The 21,913-nt window shown below is 42.5% G+C and overlaps 1 protein-coding gene and 2 long non-coding RNA genes across 3 annotated transcripts in view; 2 read left to right on the forward strand and 1 right to left on the reverse strand.

The window, feature by feature from the left end:
- The window catches only part of RRP15 (ribosomal RNA processing 15 homolog), a 37,481-nt gene extending 37,046 nt beyond the window's left edge, over nucleotides 1–435 (reverse strand). The window contains exon 1 of the mRNA XM_006022346.3: nucleotides 145–435. Coding sequence (XP_006022408.1) covers nucleotides 145–208 — 64 coding nt within the window. The 5' untranslated portion in view covers nucleotides 209–435. The remainder of the gene's footprint in view (nucleotides 1–144) is intronic.
- Nucleotides 436–1,246: 811 nt separating this feature from the next.
- On the forward strand, nucleotides 1,247–4,979 carry LOC102382725. Its single transcript, XR_323679.1, has 3 exons — nucleotides 1,247–1,311; nucleotides 3,583–3,661; nucleotides 4,502–4,979. It is a non-coding gene; the product is annotated as an uncharacterized LOC102382725 (long non-coding RNA).
- Nucleotides 4,980–10,419: 5,440 nt separating this feature from the next.
- LOC102382874 lies at nucleotides 10,420–21,516 on the forward strand. Its single transcript, XR_323680.2, has 4 exons — nucleotides 10,420–10,474; nucleotides 10,883–11,000; nucleotides 11,902–11,998; nucleotides 21,011–21,516. It is a non-coding gene; the product is annotated as an uncharacterized LOC102382874 (long non-coding RNA).
- The last annotated feature ends 397 nt before the right edge of the window (nucleotides 21,517–21,913 follow it).

Here is a 21,913-nt window from a genome sequence, read left to right on the forward strand (position 1 = left end):
GGAGAGAGAAGAAACAAGCGGGGGGGGGGGGGGTGGAAGGGAAGAGGAAAAGGGTGATACATCTTCTCGTTACCCCCCACCCCCGCGATCTTGGGAGAAACACGGGACACCTCCCCAGCAGGCTTGGGCACCCCCGCCCTTTACCGCTCTCCTCTGCCTCCTCGGCCGCGACTCTGCTCCCACGTGGGTCCGCAATGGCGGCAGCCATCTTGCCCGGCCTGCGTTCTGCCGAAGCCGTCCCGGGCGGCCCCGCCGACCACGCGCGCACGAGTTCCGCCTCCCGGGGTTCCGGCTGCGCCACCTCCCGGGGCAAAGGGCTGCAGGGACGGGAGAGAAACAGCTGGGGCAGGGCGGGACGGCTCGCTCTGCGCTCCCGGAAGAAGCCGCCGGCAAGAAGAGGCGGGGGGGCTTCCCTGTGGCAAAATCTGCATCCGTTTCCCAGGAGACTGCAAAGGAAGTGGCACCGCCCGCTCCCCGTGCCGAGGCGGCGGGCGGGAGCGCCCCCTGGGGGCTGGTGGCGGGCGGGCGGACTCTGAGCGCTGTGTTTCACAGTGTGCGAGTTGACACCGTGTATCAGTAGACCGCAATTTTTTTAAAATCAGAAAAGTAAGACTTTTCGTACAGCTGGGTGGGCAGCGAGGCGGCTCAGCGTGGCGAGCAGGGCTGCCGGCCCGCCAGGATTGCCCTGCAGTCTGCGGGAATCACAGAGACCTCTCCGGGAGGCTGCTGAGAGTCACGGGGGGGGGTGTCAAGGATAGGGCATCCATTAAAATAAAGATGAAATGTTGCATATGATTTCTACAGTTGTCCAGTGGGTTTTCTAAGCGTCCTAAAAGTAATGTACATTTGCCTTCCTGACATAAAATCATTAATGCTGTTACATCATGTGATGAAACCATGGGTTGCTGGTGCCTCCTGAGTCGGAGGGGGGCGGTACTTGCCCCACAGCAGCCAGTCAGCAACCCGGGGTTCCCCGCGGCCATTGCATTGACCAGAGGGGGCCAACCTAGAAGTACCAGCAAAGCTTCTCCTGCCCGGTGCCCCTACTCCCTGGCCAGCACTTTCAGGGGGACACCGGTGCTCCTGCCTGCCCTCCCTGCCTGTCACCTAACTGGGGAGCGCTGGCTCTCAGGGATGCACCCCCGTGCACTCCTTATGCATCGCCACTGCATGAAACCTCCTGCCATAGATTCAAACAGAGCTGGCAACCCTAGTGGGCAGCCGGGCGGCTTGGCATGAAGAGCGGCAAGCGCTGCTTACTGCTTCCGCTCTGTGCCTGCCCGCTCGCTTCCTTCCCGGCAAGCATCGTGGGTAAGTGTCTCTGCGTACAGGGTCTGGGCCCAGCCTGGCTCTAGGCAGGGGCAGAGGGGAGGAGGCAGGAGCCTGGCCGGGTAAGCCCCTAGATGCCAGTAGCACAGTGTATAAGTTGAGGTGGAAATTTAAGGATGAATAATTTGGCTTCAAACCTCGATTTATACACCATGAAATATGGTAGCTTCAGCCTGCTCCAAGGTGATGGAAGGAGCAATTTTGTAATCCTCCAGAATCCCAGGATGCCCTGCTCCCAGCCCCCTTGTCCCCCTACCCAGAGCAGGGAGGTGTCCTGGCTCGTTACCAGCCCCCTAGTGGCAAATCAGAGCTTTGCAGGCAAGAAAAGGTGTTAACTCTTAACCTCACGGCACATTTCAACTTTAATTGACCTTAGTCTACAGATTTAGCATGGTCTAAGGCAGGGGTGGGCAAAATGGCAGATCCGGTTGATGGGCAAACTCCATTTACCAGCAGCCCCAATCCATGTTGCTGTGGCCAGTTTCCATGGAGACCCCAGTAGTGGCTGGACCATGGCAGTGCAGAGCCAGGGTTTCCATGGAGTCAGAGACTGGCTCCAGGAGCACTGGCAGGGAGCGCAGCCAGGAGGAGAGGTGCTCCAGGGCCAGGGCTGGGATCTTGCAGTGGTGACAGCAAGGTCCAGAGACAGGGCAGAGCTGCCATCTACTGCCTGCACACCCCTGCCCAGGGTTATATAGGCAATGGATCACAGCTCTGTCCCGGCTCTGGGCCACGCTGTCACTGCCACAAGATCCCAGCCCTGGAGCAGCTCCTCGCCCAGCTGCGCACCCTGCCAGCACTGCTGGGGTCGATCTCCATGGGAACCCAGGCCCTGTGGTATCATGGCCCTGCCACTCCTGGGGTCTCCGTGGAAATAGGCTGCAGCGATGCAGGCAAAGACTGCTGGGAAAAGGAGTCCATGCAGGCTCAATGCAACCCACAAGCTGGATTTTGCCCACCTCAGTTGAAGGTGTGACTTCACCCACCATTGCAAAGGGTGCTACCTGGAAGCCAAGAGTCCTTTGCATGTAGCGTTTGCTGAACAGTTAAGAAGGAACAGCTCTTCCCGGACAGGTACAGAAGACAAGGGCATTTCTAGAGTTGTTGGATAAACTGTTCTGCACCACCCAGTTCATCTGAACTATGTCAGAGCCCATTTGTTCCATCTTATAGCCGTTTTTTCAATGAAAGGAAATTTTCCTCTGTAAGGAACATGGCAAAAGCAAAGAACTCCAAAGTTAAAAAGTAGCTGGGGTCCTCTCTGAAACTGCTCCAGGGTTTTACTGGGATCCTGGAATTACATGATTCCTTTAATAACATTTTGAAATATGTTCCAGAAGGCAACTTTCTGTCTTGAAGACCTGTAGACCTTGCTTGCAGGTCATTCTGCCGTGAGACACAGGTGATGTTGACAATTGCATTATTTCTAGCCTAACCATGTTCTTTGTACTAAAAGTAGCCTCTAATTTTCATGGCCTCTTTGAAACCACAAACACTGGTGAGGCCTCACTTGGACTGCTGTGTCAAGCTTGGATCCCAGACTTCAAGAAGGATGTGGACAGTTTGGAAAATAATTAATAAGGTCTGCACAGAGCAACAAAAATGATTAGGAGGCAAAATTTATGAGAAAAGGCTGAAAGAACTAGGGTTATTTAGCCTGGAAAAGACAAGATGGGGGGCTGGAGGGTGGGGGGGAAGTTGATAAAAGTCTTCAAATACCTGAAGGGTGATTATAGAAAGCATGAAAATGGGCTTTTCTCTGTGGCTATGGGGTACAGAACACCAGCAATAGCCACAAGATGTGACAGAGGAAATTTAGGTTGGAGATTAGGGAGGACATTTTTTATATGAGGTGGTCAAACTTTTAAACAGATTATGTAGAGAAACTGGAATTTCCATCCCTGGAAGTTTTCAAGAGCAGTTTAGATGGAGACTTGGCTGAAATGGCTTAGTCAGGGGTGATCCTGCCTTGAGCAGTGGCCTGAACTAGATGACCTTGTGAGGTCCCTTCCAGCCCTACTTTCCTATGATCCTAGGAAACATGAGAGGGACGGATTACATTGTCTGCTTGATATTAAGCAACGCACAATATGAGCACTGGCAAGACTAATACACTTTATTTGATTTGAACAAATTACACTTGGACCTGCAGTCTCAAAGCCTACATTAGTGACATGGCAACTATCATGCATCAAGGAGGTATGTTCCACCTTGCATAAAACCTTTCCATTAACAGATCTCACTTCACCATAGGAGCTGGAGCCTTTCACACAGAATTCATCAGAGTTGACAGGAAGCTCTGAAAGACCAGGAGGGATAGAGAAAAAAAAATGTATGTATGGGGGGGCAGGGGGAGGATATTCATCATAACAGAATTCTTTCTTATGTTATTGGGAACAGCTCTCCATGCCTGTGCAATTATGGCTGCTGAACTGTGGCAGACCTCTTCCCACATTTACTTTATTGCATTTAGGATAGGTACTAGGCATCGATTTTAAACTCTCGTCATCCTCCAAATCTGAATCTCTCAGTTTAATTTAATTTATTTTTCTAGTCAGTACCTCCTTTGCAGGAAGTTTATACTTCCCTTTAGTACTCTGATCCCCCACAGACCTTGTGAATTTCTTCAAGAAAAGAATCAATTCTGAGCTGCAAATGCAACAACACATTTAAAGTGTCATGTTCAGTAGCTCAAAAAACCTGAATCAATACATCAGACTCCAGAGAAATACTAAACAAACACTATAATAGTCAAGAGATCACTATCAGTAGATCTTAGCTTTGTTATTCTTGTTCTCCTATTAGGCAATATTGTTTAATCTTTGTTTTTTGAAGGTACCTCCCTCCCAGACAGTCCTATGTCTCTGACAGGTACCAGATTCAGATTTTGCAGGCTGAAATACTTTGCTCAATTCCTGAAATCCAGGATCTTGGCAGCTGGAGATCCATATTTAAGCATTGTTGTCATGAAGTCCATGACTTCAGTAAAACCTCTTAATCATTCTTTATTGTACCTTAATATTCAACTTTACCATGATACTTGCTATATCTGCTTAGGTAGAGAGTTCTATGCCATAAATGCTGTGGCAAATTTAACTACCATGGGTGATAAATGCTGTTTTCTTAGAGTAGCTATTGTATCTAACCTCCTGTCTCTCATCATTTTGCTCAGGGAAGCTGAACTGGGCTCCGTTCCTGATTAGCCAGCTAGATGCTGCAAAGAACAGCAGGGTCACCCTCTCCCTCATGAAATCAAAGTGACACCGTAATAACAACCTCGTATACAAGATCTGGGCATTCTGCCAACGTTTCCATTCTGGAGGAGATCCTCAAACTTTCATTGGGAGGAGTCAGGCATCTTCCTCCAGTTGGGTGAAACCATAGCTGATGAGAGCTCAGTGAAGGTCACTGGGATGTACATATTTCCCCTAGAGACAGCAGGGGAAGTTTCTTGGAGGCTGGAAAAGTAATAAATTACTTCCTCTACATTAGCAAACCTAACCTGAAGGAGTCTGAGTGCAGCAGCTAAAGGAAGCCATTTCTTTGTGTAGGAGTACCCGTAGTCTCCTTCAAATCCTGGGGGATGCTGCTCCACAAGCATCTAATTCTAAAGCCACACAAATAAAAAGACCTGTACTCAGAGTTCAAGACAACCCACACTGGTGCTACTATGAAGGTGGCTGCCCTGGCAGTGAACGTTCAGGTCCTAGTTTTCTTAATATACTATGAAAACAGTCTTTCCTGCCCAAATGCAGGGGGACTGGACCCAATGATCTGTAAGGTCCCTTCCAGACCCTAACATCTATGAAACTATAAAACTATGAAAACAATATATAGAAAACAGTCCTAATCTAAATAATAGAGAGATATCTTCACTGCAGAATTCAAATCTGTTATTTACCTTTTATGCATTTCCACCAACAACAACTGTGGTCGAAACTTTGTGTTAAAAACATCTGTCCCCTGTCTACACCAGGGCCTCCACTGTTTCTACAACAAGCATAGCAACCCCCAGGGAAAATTCAGAAACCACATTTTCACACTATAGAAAGCTTAAGCACTGTTTCATTCATCTTTTTAAACCCCGATAGCAATACATAAATTAGCTAAGACACTTCAAAGCATGCTCAAAGTATTCAATTCTTCAAAAAAATACACAGTAACGTAAAACATGATTAAAGTTTCTGGACCAGATTGTCAGAGGAATTAAGTTAGTACAGTTCTGCTTATTTGAATGGATCTATGCCTATTTATACTGCCAGAGAACCTGAAATCTCTCTAATATGATTTGCCCTTTTTCACCTCATGTCAATCTATACAGTGACCTCTGTATTCTATACTTTCCAGACATCTGGTTGACTATTTTTAAATACATGCTACATATTGTATATTACATTTTTTTTCTTAATTGGAAAGAGGAAATTGCTAACACAGCAGATTGTGGGAAGCTTACTCTACTAGCATCAGTACTAAAGCAAACTTACACTTTCAAGAGGTTGCAAAGCCACAAATGCAAATATACCACCGACATGGCATAATGCATTTCATGCTAATGTTCATATCTACTCTGCAAAAAAAAAATCATGGGCCAGATTTATCTCAACTGTAAATTGACTGTAGTCCCTAGAAATGAATTTAGCTGTGTGTAGGCTAACTTCAGCCACTATGTGGGAAAAAAGGAAAAATCAAAATGATTATTCCCTGTTTGCTGTTCATTCTGAGAACCAACTAAAAAAAAAAAAAAGCAAATATAACATTTACTGCATTCTCTTCAAATATAAAGGTTTACAATTTGTGTCAAGTTGCTTCCATTTGTCATTCTGAGTATAATTTCTCCACTCACATCAGAAATACCTCTTAACATGAAAATAAGCCCTATTGTGCTATAGAAAGATAAACCAGAAAAGTGATAGATGATATGGGCCCTAATCGCACTCTGTTTCCTTTGTCCCATTCTGACAGTGCAAAAGAATCAAGAGGCTTAAGGAGCCACCTGAGGATTTGCTTTGAAAAAGGGAGTCTCCTCAGCTGGCAAAATAGTACCTTAGGGAGCATTGCTACTAGCACAAATTAAAACAAACAGTCTTGAGACCATTCCAGCTAGAGTTGGGAAAATTTGTTTGGTGGCTAGTACATTTAGCAACAAATGGATTATAGGTCCTCCCAAAACTATTTGAGTTAAATTCAAGTAGTTTTAAATACAAATAGGTTCCACTGAACAGATTTTCTGAATTCACAAAACTGCCAAAAGAGAGAGGAGTCTGAAAAAAGTTAAGACTAGATTTGCAAAACCACCTGCAGTGCCAGTCTCCTTTCATTGAATGGTCAGACCACTCACACCTCTGCTGTAATCCTTGCACATTGCCTAATGTGTCTAGCTGCTTAATTGCTTAATTAGCCTAGCTACTAATTAAGAAGCTATCAGTCCCAGCTGGGTTCCAGCATCTTTGTGTAGCCACCTGATTGGCTCCAGTTCCTTTGTATCATGCTAAGAGGGAACACCTTTGTATCTAACCTTTTCTGCACAATAAACTGAGCTCTTGAATCTGTAACTAGTGCTTTGTCTCACCTCTTGCTTACACCTTCGTTCGTGATCCTTGACTCCTGACCTTGGCTTATCTATTGGTTTTCAATTTTTGTCTCCAGACCTTTGGGTTAGTGTCCTGACTACGAATCTTTGGCACCTGACTTCAGCCTGGCATCTTGAATGTACCACTTGTTTCCACTACTTGATTTGGTATCCTTATTATCAGTGGCCATAATCCCTAAAATGAGGTGTCACACTGTTGTGACAGCTACATGGGGAGGCTCCAAACCATATGTCCAAGCAGAATGCTGCAAGTAGGCCATACGTGTTAAGGACCACTTCCAAGATATCCTTTCTAATGGCCTGCCACTAGTAGTGTTCTGGTTGGATGTAATCTGCATGTGCAGATTAAGGAATTGCTGTGCAGTAAAGACAGGATTTGCTGTTTTGCTCTTCCAAGCTTATTTTGTTTAATAAAGTACTTTAATAAAGAACTATGATTGCCCATCGGGACTGTCCAAATAGGCTGAGTATTGAGTTCTGTGGTATCTGCTACTCCCACTCCCTCCTGTTGATGCTGTTTCACTTAATTATTTCTACATTCATTAAGACCCTAGTGTCATAGTTCCCAGGAGGTACTAGCCACAAGGCTAAGGAGACATTTTTGCTTTTTTTCCAAGTCTTTACTATGTAGTGGAACAGCTTTAGTGGGAAAGACAGGGTGCTTTTTCTGCAGAATATCCTGATTGGTATGAGATCTTGATTTCAAATCCTTTGCATTTGGATGTGGATCCCCTCATCTCTCCAAACACCTGGGACTGAGCACGTGGTGTTGCTCTTTCCTGTTTCTTTTGTACTCAAATACTCACATTCTCATGGAGACAAGAAGCAGGACTGAGTATCCTTGGGAGTGCTTGTGTAGGAGGTGGAATGTTCCAGGGAACACTTTAATTTATAGAAAGAGCAATAGTGTCAACAGGCACAATGGAAGTGGGAGTTTTGGGCACTCTATTAGAAAGTAAATAGAGGATATCAGATTCTTCAGGCAGCAGAGAAAAATGAACCGGGGTGTCTCTCACCTTGAGTGACTACTGCATCTATTGGAAGAAAGAATCTCTTCCTCTAATAGTTCTGCGAATCAAGCCCTTATTCTTGCTTTTCTTACATTTACCCCAAATAGTTGACTGTACTGTGTAGAACTTATTCTGAAATTCTAAGTCTCTTAAAGATTTTAAACAGGTGGGTTCCTTTTTTCATTAAAGAACCTACTTTTCTCTTTCTTTCCATTTCCTGTCCCTTTCTGACCTGCATCTTCCCAACTCTCAAATTACATTGATCTGAGATTTAGGATGAGTAAAGCCCAGCTCTAGACAAGTGAAAAATCATAAGTAATCATTATGCAAATTTACTTTTCTGGCCAGAAGGGATTTTTTGTTTGCCTGGAGTACTGGGATTCCCTTTTAATCATAAAATATCTGATTCTTGATTACTTGTATGTGTGGTTTTGTTTATTTTTTAAGCTCTCTTAGCTAGGAATTAAGACCGTCCCATCCCACAGTATTGTTTTAGGTGGTCAGTCCATTATTTTCAGTGAATCCAAGACCAAACAATAGATTTCTAGATCTCAGTGACAAAAGAAACCATTCTGATCTTTAGATCAGGGGCATAAAACTCCCAACAGGCTAGCTAAGGGGCACGGAGCCATTTTGCAGACCAGATCGGCCCACAGACTGGTTCCATGCACCAGATACAGTGTGCAGGGCAGGTCCTGTGCAGGTCCTGCATACAGTGCGCCCACATACTAGCCCCATGCACTATGTGCAGCATGTGCCCTTGACTGGCCCCATCCACTGCATACAGCACATGCTAGCTACAGCCCTGTGCACCACAAGCAGCGTGCACCAGACTGGCTCCGCATGTGGTGCACAGAGGTGGGGCTGGAGCATGCTTGCATCTGGTGCGTAGGTCTAGTCCAAGACCCACAGGCAGCACCACAGGCTGAATGATAGAGTTCCACTGGACAGATCTGACTGTATCTTTGACATCCCTGAGTTACATGTTATTCTCCTCTAAAACATAATGGAGAGACTAGGGCTGATGCTCTCTTTAGAAGTCGACTACGAAGAGTGAGAATTAAAATATGTCTAAAAAAATGTTCCCTTTTCCTGCTCCTTAAATGTCTGATTTTCACACTTTACAATATATAAATGAGAGTTATTGTCCTGCAGATTTTCTACTTGTACTTAATATATGAATATCTACTTAGGGCAGATTTATATCTTTGAATATCTATAGTTTTTATTTTTTCTTAATCATGTGATATTGCAAAATCACTCTGGGTACCTTGGTAGCAGGGTGGGGGTAGCTGATTAATTAAACGAAGTTCAGAAAAGAGCAATAGGAATTATTATGGGGCTGGAAAAACTGATTTATGAAGGAAGATTAAAAGAGCTAAATACATACAACTTGGCTGAGTGCCAAATAAATGCAAACATTGTTGGTTTTATTGCTTTGGTAGTGAGTAGACCTTTTGATGAATTCATTTGGAGCATTTATGATAATAAGTGCTATGCCCAGAATTGTTTGCATGCATGGGCCCTGAGAGAGATCATAATACTGCTGGAAGGATGAAAAGAAGATGAATAAAGTCCTGATCCTGCAGGAGAATCAGCCCATCCATAGCATTTAAGCCTGTGGAGAATTCTATGTGAACCAGTTTTGCCATGTGGACTGAGGAGCTGATACTTTTGGTGTAGGTGGTCAGTGCCATAGCAAGGGGGAGGCGAGTGGGGCAACTGCCCCAGGTGCCGAAGTGAAGGGGCGCCAACAGGCACTGCCCAGCAGGGGCTGGGCGCAGGATAGAGCCACGAGCAGCTCTTTGTGGGGGCACAGGGGCAGGGGCAGGGGAAGGGCAGCTTCTGCCACTTCATGCACTCCCGGGCAAGCATGGGAGGTGGTGGTGTGTGCCCCCCGATCTATGCGCGGGGTGAGGGCAGGCTGCCACTGCAGGCTTTGCCCTGGGCGCCAAACTTCATTGTTACAGCACTGTAGATGGTATAGAGAATGTAGGGGTCATTCCTGCAATTCTTGCTTGATCTGCTCTCCCTTAATTTCTGAGGCTGTCAGGGGTAATAGGCTCAATTTTTGTGTCATTCCGTTTCAACACAGACTTTCATTGCCATCCTGTGCTTAGGACTGAAGATGCATTGGCAAATCTGTGTGAGAAGACTTGCTGTCTAACTCACTGTTAGAAGAATTTAACAGGCAAAGAGACAAATCCTGCCCCAATAAAGCCAGCAGCAGTTTTGCTACTGGCTTAAGTGGAAACAAAGTTTGGCTCAAACACATTAGCATAATTTTGGGTGAATAAAATATAAATATCCACAGTAAGTTAAAATGCAGGCCCAAGCTTGTCAGAAGACACAAACTGTCATGTATGAAGACTTATGAGACCTGCAAATGATCTGCTTAAGTTAATTATCAACCATTGGATCACATCTGTCACATGGGGACAGTGTTATTTAGCATTTATTTGGTCTCCTCCATTGTTGAAACAACAGGGAGGAGGCCATTGCCAAAAGAAGGTTATTAGACTACATGGACAAATAGTCTTTTCTGGTAAGCCTACTGTACTCTTCTGCTCCTGCCCAATATATATCCATGCATGCAGTGTATTGACGACACCTCTATTTGGGTTGGAAGTTTGTGAACGTTTGTACTGGCAGAGTGTTAAACTCTTCAGTATGTCATTTGATGGATTACAATAAGCTCAGATATTTGAATGTAGTTATCGCAGACTGAACCACCATGGTATGTCTTTTGAAAGTATCCCTACTTCTATGAGTATCAATACTGTCAGGCTGGCCACCAGCTTACTGAAAAGCAGTGTTGTCCCTTTTCATGTTGTCCAGAGTTTTACTCTGTTGAAATTGTGGTTTGAGGAATACTGAAGATGTAACCAGCCTGAGTGATTCTTGCAATCCCAGACTGAGCAGCTGTTGTTGTCCTGTTTATCATTGTCAACAGCGTCTGTACAACAGCTGAGGCATAGGCTGACATTCTGCATCTAAAGGAAAGGAGGTTACAAGAAATGGGCAGCAAATAGCCAAAGAACAAAAACCTGAAGAAGCAAAGAACTAAAAAGGTAAAACTCACAAAAGGTATAAAACTGGTGTAGTGATAGGCTAGTTTAAGTTCTGAATAATTCAGAGTGAAAACTGAATATGCATCTTCCCTTACCTCCTTTTTTATTTCTCTATTTTCAAGCTAATATGACTTTTAAACTTTTTTACTTTTATCTAGGAAAAAAAATTATCCCCGTTTAGTTTGAAAAATCGAATTGTTCTATAAAACAGTATTATCATTGCTGTAGGGCTAACTAATTCAATTTTGGAACCTGGATGTATTGCTGCATGGAATTTACCAACATGCCATGATGTTGGAGTGGTGACAGCAGGGCCCTCCTCAGTCTTTTCTTAAGGAGATGAGGACATAAGCAGTAAAATGGAAACTCCATGCATCTTTGTTGTACTTTATGTGAGCTTTTATACCACACTTATCTCTGTAATATTAGAGCCACTTCCAGTTCTGCACTGAGAAAAGTGATAAACGTTTCTTCAAGTTCTTACCAGGGTTGAGAAATTGAGGAGTGTTTTGCTGAATGTATTGATATCTATAAATTCAACAAAAGTGTGTATGTTGCAATTTGTGGTCTTCATCCTGGAGATTTAGGCAGTCTTTTAAATATTCTGCTTCCAAGTCATGAAGCCCCTCGAAAATAAGGACACAAATCTTGAACTTGATTCTGTATTTTATAGGAAGCAAATATAGGAAGCAGGGCACAAATGTGATGTATTCCTAGTAATCTAACTTCAGTGTTGGGTGTCTGGAGCTACCTAAGCACCAACTGTCAGAGATGCTGATCAGGCAGCCCAGCCTGGGCCCAGTGCTGTCCAGGACTCCAAGCAGGCAGGCCAGCCTGAGCCAAGTACCGCAGCTGCCACACCTGCAGTAAGCCTCAGCTAATGCACTCTGTCCCAGTTTAGGAGCAGCAAGCATCATGATTGGCAGCTGGGAGCACCGCCTAGCCATTTAACACCCTCTGGAGCTCGGGTTTGTAGGCCAGTCAACAGTTCTGCTGTGGTAAGCCTTCTAGTTTCTGACCCTTGTTTTTTTTTTTGTTTTTTTTTTTGCTTATTTCTGGACTTTGGCTTTAGATTTCCCTGCAGTTCTGTTTCTTGGTTTCTTACCCTAGTCTGGCTCTGTTTTCAGATGTGGATTGCCCCTCACATTGGTAGTTGGCAGCTGATCCCCAGATCCTGCCCCTGGATTGTGTTGTGGACTTTGCTTCTGAATTTCCCTCTGGTTTCAGTCAATAGTTTCTGCACTTTGACCCAGCCACAAACCCTGCTCTCCCTTGGTGTCCTAACCATTAGGCAAAACTGCCTGTGCCCCAGTTCCTTACACCAACAATTTTGTGCCCAGATAATAACACTGTTGTAGCCCAGCCAAAGACACAAAGAAGGCAAGAATAGCAAAGTCCGGGTCATCATCCTCTAGGATGGGATAGAGGCCCCTAGCTTTTAGAGACAGTGGAAAGCTTGTGGATGCTAGTATAACAGCTGAACACCAACTAGAAATGCTGGAAAAGCCCTATTGGGTGGAGTCTTTTATGTTTCTCAACCATTGGGGTGTTTCTGCTTGGACAGATGGGCTAGGCCCACTGCACATTTGTGCTCCTACCACCCTCAGTCCTCCGAGGAGAGTGCCTAAGGCTCCTCCAGTACATTAATGGCTGCGGGAGTTAATACTACACTGAGAGGCATGGGGCAGTTCAGAGCTATTATTTCACATGGACATTAAGCTCTTTCTTTACACCCATGGGGGACAGAAACTTAGCCTTCTAAATGAGAGCTGAGATTCTGCTGCAATCCCATAACCCAGGGCTTTTCAACCTTTTTCTAAGGAGTGTGCCCCTTCTGGTGGGTTCCCCTTCTGGGGTGTACCCCCTTCCAGATGTGTACACCTGGTTGACAACCCCTGCTATAACCCTAGGTACCAAGGTCCTAGGCTGCCTACACAATAATACAGCCTTATGAGGTATATGGTGGATCCTATCAAGTTGTAGTAGCACAGAACTGGACCTCCTGTGCCACTGAGTCCAGTCCCCTGCCTTTTGCAGGCAGTTGTTCACCTGAAATTGCCATTTCAAACCATTATACAACTACAAAGCGTAATAATTGACACACTATAACATGCCATCGGGAAAAGCAGGGGAGAGGAGGACACTGCCAAGAACTCAAGAGATTCCAGAAGGACCATGCCCTATGTTACAGAGGCAAACAAAATCTGTGGCAGATTCTACCACTGGCATAGGAGAAAGAGTCCTTCCTGATGCCTAAATATGATGATTGGCATAATTCTGAAATGAAGAACAAAACTATCAAGCTAGGGAGCTGTAGCTTTATTTAAGTCCCAGCAAAAACATCAGTGTACCACAGTCAAACCCGCCTAGCTATAACTGAGGTTCCAGTTACCTAGAGGCTCATCATCATCCCAGCATCAAAAAGTACATGCATGTCCTTATCTTTCTTAGATGTCTGCAGTCTGTGCACCTCCAACTTCTAGCTAAAATCTTTATTATTGGTCCCTATGTACAAGCCTTTGCACTTCATACTTTTAACGTCATTCCATTTCCAATGCTTCATTCCTCATAATTATCTAAATCTTCCTGTATAATAATCCAGTCTTTTTCCATGTTGGCAATACCCCCTTGCTTAATATTGTCTGCCAATGTTGCAATTACTCTTCTAGTTCCAGTGCCAAGGTTGCTGATAAAAAATGTTAAACTAGATAGGTCAAAGGACTGACGCCTGAGGAACACCACTAGTAACCCTTCTCAAGTCCAAGAACTCCCCTTTGAATAATACCCATCCTAATCTCCTTTTGAGACATCTCCTATTTATCTACCTCATGGCTGTGGCATCAGCCCCAGTTCTCCAGGCTGGCCATTGACTGAAATGGCCTTTAGATGAACAATTAGCCCTAACTTCTATAAATTTAGAGATTAGACAACATTTATAAGCAAGAAGCCACATTTAAGAACTCACATTTTCTTGGTTTTATTCAATGGAACTTTTGCTGCAATGGCACTGTAGCACACTTAAAATATGCAACAACTTGAACATTACCCAAACTAACAGGTGATTTTGTTTTGCTGTTTCTTCATTCTCCCATATTGTTTCTACAACTGTCCTCCCTTCACGTTGTTAACAAATTGCCTTGAATCTGACATATCCCCAAAACAATTTCCCTTTCAGTTCCAATAAGGGCTGAATCCCAGGCCAGTATAATAAAGTTTAAAAAGTTTGCCACTTTCATAACTCATATTCACGGCCTGATTCCCCTACTACAAAAGATCAATAACAGTAGCCAGAAAATGAGCATGCTAAAGCACTCCCTTGGTGCTAGACTTAAATAATTTTGTTTCAATTTTCTTTGCTTCGTGTTAGCTGGTCCAAAATTCTCTCTCCAACGCTTCAGATCATTATAGATGAAGAAAGAGAGACAAACAACAGTAAGCAAGTCACAGTTTGCAGTAGAGCGCCTTTATACATCAACCTATAATCTGGCATTACTTTCCCAAACTGTTATTTAATAAATAAAAGTACAAACCTGCATGTTCCTTTACAAATGCTTTAACTGTTAAAAGGTTTGCTGTCATTGAAGTTGACTAGAGTCTTTCTATTGACTTTAATGGGAACAGGATTAGACCTTCAACCCCACATAACTGCTGTGAAAGAAATGTTGTCTGTGTTTTAAAATGAAGAAAATGAACCTCATAAGGTCAGGATTTAAAAAATGTTTCTGCCTACAGTTAGGAACTGAATGCTATATATCCACCATTTTATATATCCACCGATCTAAAGTTCTTTTATACCCCTCCCAGCATGATGGTAGGTAAGGCCCCTGTTCAGGACAGCTTATATGCCTGTTTAGTTTCCAGTGCATGGTTAAGAACATACTTAAAGCAAGGCATATACTTACATGGTTTCCTGGACTCATGGTTATATGAATCAGTATCTGAGTGCATAGGCAGTTCCCATTGACTTCATGGGAGTTATATCTGCCCAGTACTTCTGAAAATCAGCCTATTTATTTAGATACCCAATTGTATGTAATAACAAAGTTGTTATCTCACATGGTATGGGTCAATGGTGTGGATCTAAATGTGCCCACTTGCTCAATGACCCAAATTTGGGGATAATATACTGTGCCATAATACAATTCCTGGGGTTTTTTGTTTCTTAATTAGAGCAATAAAGGGTAATTATATCTACCCCCTTACCCCTCTCTAGTTCTTTGATACTAAAAGCATTAAGGTTGCAAAGTCAATCACTAAAAAGTTAAAAATATCAGAATGAAGGTTGCCTATGCCAATATTATTTAACTCTGTTCTCTGTAGGCATCATGATGCAGATTTTAATTATGTAGTCACAGGATCCCTGTCTTTTTTCCATGCACAAGATGAGCTTGTCTGGGAAGTGAAGTAGCAGTGTTTTGTGGAAGGACCTTTGCCTCATTTTTTGCAGAGGTTAGAAGGTGCGCAATGAATGAATGAAGCAGAGTTTCAAAATGGTGTCATGGAAGTTGTATGGTATCTTGGAAAGAGTAATGATATTCCTACCTATGTCACAGTTCCTATATGATACTGGATTAGTCATTTTAACCAAAGTTTTGTTAAATGCCCAATATGAAATAAATTAGGTCAGATACGCAGAATTATTTAGGGCCACAACTGGAACTGAAGTCAATGGGAATTGTGTTTGATAGTTTTGATTATAAAAATGCTAAGTAGCCTGAAGAATCAGGTGTCAATGTGTGGAACTCTTGGAAAATGTTGGACTTAATCTCTGTGTGCCTCCTGTCCTCCTCTGTAAAATAGGAATAATAACATTGCCTTACCTTATGTCAGTGTTCTGAAGGTATTAGGTTAGTTAATAGTTGTGAAGCACATATATATTAGTGATAAACACCACTAAAATCTTTGAAGGAAATTAATAATTGCTGTCTTCAGAGCAGGTATCAATAGCATGTGTTATATTAGGCTTGGAACCATACATTAAAGGAGAATAAAAACAGAAATTTTAGGCTTTGTTATACATTGCACTTTGAGCTGCCGATATATTGATCAGTGTTAGTGCTAGCTTGAATTTGGAGGAGTCACACCTTAAGGCTAAAAACCTGCTCTGACTGTCTCCCACTTGCACAGCTATGACTTTCCCCCAGAGGCCTGGAAAGCAGGGGCCTGACTAGGAGCTACAGCTGTGAGTTGCCACTACAGGGCTGGGGAACCAGGGCAGGCTTCTATCCCTGCTCTAGGTGGGAGTGAGAGAGAGATGGGTTGGTGCATTAGGAACATGAAGCTGGGAGGTGGAGAGTTAATGGGATGAGGATGGATAATGAAATGGGAGGTGGAAAGGAAGTGGGGTTGGGGGAAGGGTGGTGAAACGGAGGAAGTCAGCCACTGAAGGATAAAATAAAAAGAAGTAAAAAAATAAATACATAAAAAAGAAAGAAAGTAAATTAATGAAGGTCTCTTGTTTTAATGATTTGGGGTTGGGGGGTGGGAGATGTTAGTTGTGCTTCCTGGGGTAGCTGGGAGCTAGGAGGAGTGAACAGAGGTGCTTTTGGAGGAGCTACTGCCCCTGCCCCAGGAAGGAAGCACCAGCTCATGGGGACTCAATCCAGCCCACAACCTTGTTTCCTTCCCCACCCACCCTAGACCCCATCCTGGATCCATCTGTGCCCTGCAGCCTAGCTAGTTGGCATGTGCTTTGCAGGCTGTTTGCATGGGGTTACACCCTAGAGGTTGGAAGGTCACACACGCAGAGGTGGGAGGGGGAGTTGACTTGGTGCCAGAACCACCCCTTGGGCAGTAGAGTTCAGGAAGTGAAAAGTTTGCCCACACAGAGCAGGAGGGTGGGAGAGGAGACATTGCATCCAGGGATGCTGGAGGACTGCAACTTGGGTAGCTCATCTATGGGGAGTGGCCACACATTACTGAAACACAAGCTGGGCAACCTGTATCAAAGATAAACCTGCACTGGAGTGGCATACTTCTAAGATGCCTAACATTTGCTTAAAACAAGTTTCAGGTGTTAATGTGTGGCCAATCCAGGGGTTAAGAGCTCCAGGAGTTGCCTAAAATTAATGTATAACAAGGCCCTTTGAATAACTACCCATTCACTGAAAGAGGCAGAGGTCCTGTGGTGGAAAAAATATGCAATTATGTATTTCAACAATATCATAATGAATATATTCAAGAGGACAAATCAAGGTTATGGAAACAGCCCTAAATCTGGAATGTTCTAACTTTTAAGTTCTTGACTTTGTAATCTCAGCATTCTTTAATTACATTAGAAAAAGGTATACATGTAATATAATTGTTATTTATATTACAGGGATGAGAGCACGGTCCCATTGCACTAGGTGCTATCAGTCAGTACTTCAGAGAGCTTACTTCAGAGAACTGAAATAGTTTCTCCTATGTAACAGGGAAGGAAAATATTTTTTTTTTGACTGATTGATCTAAGGCAGGGAGATATGAAAGGACTCTTCCAAGGTCAAATAGGGCATCTGACAGAAGTGATAGAACTGAACCTAAATCACCTGCATCCCTCAGGAATGACTTAACCATCCAAGCATCTTCAGAGTCTTTCCAGACATCAACTAATAAAGCCCGTAAGTTTAAAAAAAACATTCTTAAGAAGAACTAAGGAGATGATCTCTTAAGTGACAGCTCCATGTTAACATAGGAAGCCAGGGGCAGAACAGGGACAAAATATGAGTTCTGACACTCTACTTATGGCACTGGGGCAGATTTCCTTGGTGTTGCCAAGAGAAGAATCTACCTTGTGCTACTCAAGAGTCACATTGGGAAAAATTAGAAGAATTTGGCCACAGGTATGTGCTATTTGTGGTTTGCATAGCTTGAAGCACTTAAGTCTGTCAAGCAGAACAATTTCCTAATTGCAGTTTGGATTAACTCATTTAATTATTATTATCTGAATACTTGCAGTCTTTGGTTGGTCAAATGTCTGTCATCTGCACATGTCATATGTAAACATTTACAATAATTTAAACTAATGGTAGGAGAAAAGTCAACTTGATATGCTTTTGGTTTCAAATGAGACAGACAGCAAGACTTGGAGAAAGTCTAGACCTGTCTTGTTCTTTAGAAATAGCAAAAAGACTAGAGCAAATGCAGCTTGAATGCCTTCTGAACCACTAGGCAAGCCGAATATTTAATGGCCCAATTAGGATGGAAGTGTACAGCCAAGGAAATAAGTCACAGGTTGATGATTTGGTTTGTATGCAAGGAAAATGCTGCAAGAACAATTTCTGTAAATTCTACAAAATGTGCACTATTCAGACAAGGTGTGCATCTTTATGATATGACAGCAACATTAACAAACTGGAAATAAAGATCACTGCCAGAAGGCACCTGTGAAAAGGATGAGCTATTTCGTCTTATAGAATAGCTACAAGAGAGTTAAAATCCTAGGTCTAACAGGATTCATATAAACTTTCATTAAAAGGTTTGTTTATTTGATATTGGAATCCTTACTAGATATGCCTAATTGTTATCTTAATTTATAAAGTCTTCCTGAATCAACATTGTTAGCAATTATTACCATCCTCATAAAATCTGGTTAAAGCCTCACTGCAGTCAGTCCACACAGACCATTAAAAACATTATTAAATACAGATGCAGAAGGTTCAGCCAAGAAGCTATCATAGGTACACAGGAAGAACTGACATTCGAGGTAATATCCTTTTATGATAGCATAATATGCAAAGGTAAAAGGCTTTCTGTAACAATAACCAGTAAAATACCTTCACCTTTGCTAAAAAAAATTACACAGTTAATGAAAATCTGAAAGCCCAGATTTTTAGCTGGTCCGAACTTTGCTTCCAAAATTGTTCTGCAATAGTACAATTGAAAATAAAATTAATTGCTCCTATTTTGTGCCACATTTGGGATCAGATTCTGGCATTCTTATCCACCATAGGTAATACCTGTCTGAAGAATGGTCCTACTGGACTTGAGTAGGGGTGCTCAACCCAAAGCTACAAGCCCAATCCGGCCTGTGGAGCCATGGTATCTGGCCTGTGGAGCTCCCCATAGGTTAATTGCCACCCCTTCCCCACTGCCAAATTTCTAAGCCCTGCACAGCTGAACTGGCCTGGGCTACTGGTGTACAGCCAGATTGGGCCCAACCCAGGCCATGGCCACATAGTCGGATCAGGTCCAAGCCATGCCCTGTCCATACCCCAGGCACCAGATCAGGTCAATCATCTGGATCTGGCCTGTGGACAAACCTAGCATCTCCTGGCCTGCAGGCTGAAAAGGTTGGGCACCACTGGTCAGGTTTCTGAAACTCCATCTGAAAATAATTTAAGTGCTTATTAACTTTAAGCATGTAAGAAGTTCCACTGAAATATTTGGGACTACACAAGTGTTTAAATTAAGCATACACTTAAGTAACTTGCTGACTGAGATAAAATAAATGAAGTTGTGGACATAATTAGTTATGTCTTAAATGTTGCACCTGCATCTAATTACTAATTCAAAAGCACACTTTACATATCAGAAGCTGTTTTATATTAAATATAGATAAATGTTTTTCTTTCTATGGCAAAGAGTACATGAAACTCATTTGTAACTGGCCTTTTGTTATCTTATCATCAGTCTCCCATTGTCTATGTTTTAAGATGACTTTTTAAGTGTTTGAAGTAGCTTTGCTTGGTTGAAGTCATTGTAAATTATCCATCATAACCATACAGAGTCATATCCTAAAATGATCCAAACAATACAGAGATTTCCCAGTTTGTCATACTGCAACAATTATTTTCTTGAAAACTGTTTTTTATTTCACTGGCCATTTCATCAAGAGTTGTACCATAAGGTCAACTGTGCAACTATGTAATTTCAGATTGATCATTTTAATTTTCTTCAGCTCACTGTAGATTGGTGACTATCTGAAAAATGAGTGTATAAAATTTATAATTAATATATAGCTTTTTTGTAGGGAACTTCCTGTGGGCTTTCATAAGGCAGAAAAGTATGGATAATTTCCAGAGTTGGCTGGAAAATTGTTTTCCTCCCCATAGAATACTGCAACACCTTCCCCCACCCCCTAAAAAACCCTTACTGACATTTTCCACAGAAAAATGTTGTCTTTTAACAAAAAAGAAAACTAAAAACTTTTGTTTCAGGAAAAAAAAAAGATTCACTAGAGTCTCCCATCATGCTGTTACATAGCTCTGTCATGCATTAGCATCACAGGAGATGTAGTTCAACTGGGATACAAGGCTGAGGAAAATGATTCATGAGGCAGCTCACATAAAGCACCATGGCAGAATTTTCATATTTCACTTTCACTTTTCTCCTAAAACTTGATTTATGGTTTTTATGGTGTAGATTTGCAAGGAAATGTCTGTTTTTCACAGGGAAAAAATTATATATTTTCAAGTAATAAATGCAGTTAGTTGTAACCCCATTTTTTTTCCCCATTAAAAACAGTGTCTTTGGAAAATTTTCAAATGGCTCCAATAAATGTGGCTAAACAGAGCTTTCAGATTATATCTCAGAAATATGTACATTGGACATATTGGTCAGATACTACTAAAACATGGCTGGAAGGTACTTCAGGAAGTCAAGTAGTTTAACCTGCCACACAAGGCAGGACCATCCCTGTCTAAACCATCTCATCCATGCATTTTTCTAACTTCTTTCTAAAAACTCTATGCTGGGGGGGGGGAACATATCCACACCTGCCTGTGAAGGCAGTTACTTAGATGTAACCCCACGGGAATCTCTAGAGGGTCCTTTTGCCTTTGGAAGAGTGTTTCTGTATATGCTTAATAGAAATACATTGCATGCAGCTATGCAATGGAATCTCTCATTTTTTATTTGCATGTGTTAGCCTTTTTATTGCAAATAGGGCTCTAAATCTTATTTTAGAAATGAATTTGCACTATATGTGAGTGCATGTGGAAAGGAAGCTATCAATAATGTTAGTTATGAAAACCTGATCATAAGTGTTTTTAGTCCATTAGCCATTCAGCTTTATTTATGTCCTCTTTCAGGCAGGATTTGAAGCCAGAATTCAAAAGAAGAAGTTTGGAAAACAGCAACGCACAAGGTTATAAAACATCACAACATGCAATGTAAAGGAAATCTTTTCTCATTCCCCTCTTTCTCTTTTCTTCATCTTACACAAACCTTTATGAGGAAAAGTGAGTACCCATCATCCATTGTTTTGCCATCATTAAATTAAAATGCTTTTAAGAAACACTACTTGGACAAACCAAACCAAATTAACCTGCTAATTACACATGCCGTGAATGCATGTACTACATTATGCTTCCATTTGCTATGAAAAAAAAATGCAATGTCAATCCCCAGACAGGCAAGTACAGAGGTAATGCAGCTTTACTTTGGTGTATTTCCTTGAGCTGCAAGGGGACAAATAACATGCAGTTCTGTGCATAAGCACTTGAGGGATACAGTCCTTCCTTTTCTGTAATAAAACAGTTACATATTCTGAGATGCATCAAAAGCTCCTATCTACTTGCAGTTAATCAAATGTTCTTTCTATTCTAACTTTGTGGGTGCATCTACACAAGATGCTACTGGCCAGTCATTACTGTGCATTTATTTAGAACTTCTATTAGCATGTACTAAATAAATGTGCAGTAACTGGAATTACAACACAGTAGTGCCAGTGAACATCTTTTAGGAGATGCTACTGTGCAGTAGCCTAATAATACTGCGCAGTAGCATATTAGCACTGTTTGTGCTGTGACGCGCTATTGCGCAGTATATTTCAGCTACTGCAAAGTTAGCAACTTGTGTAGATGTGCCCTGTGTGTTTGAATAAAATAGGATCTAGATCCAAAGCCCATTTATTGTTTTAAAAAGTAACACTCTAACCAGCAAAGTTTTTTCAAAAAACAAAAGAGTCTTGTATGTTTGGAGAAAGTAGAATC

This window comes from Alligator sinensis, unplaced genomic scaffold, assembly GCF_000455745.1.
Source record: "Alligator sinensis unplaced genomic scaffold, ASM45574v1 scaffold178_1, whole genome shotgun sequence".
NCBI classification, from domain to species: domain Eukaryota; kingdom Metazoa; phylum Chordata; order Crocodylia; family Alligatoridae; genus Alligator; species Alligator sinensis.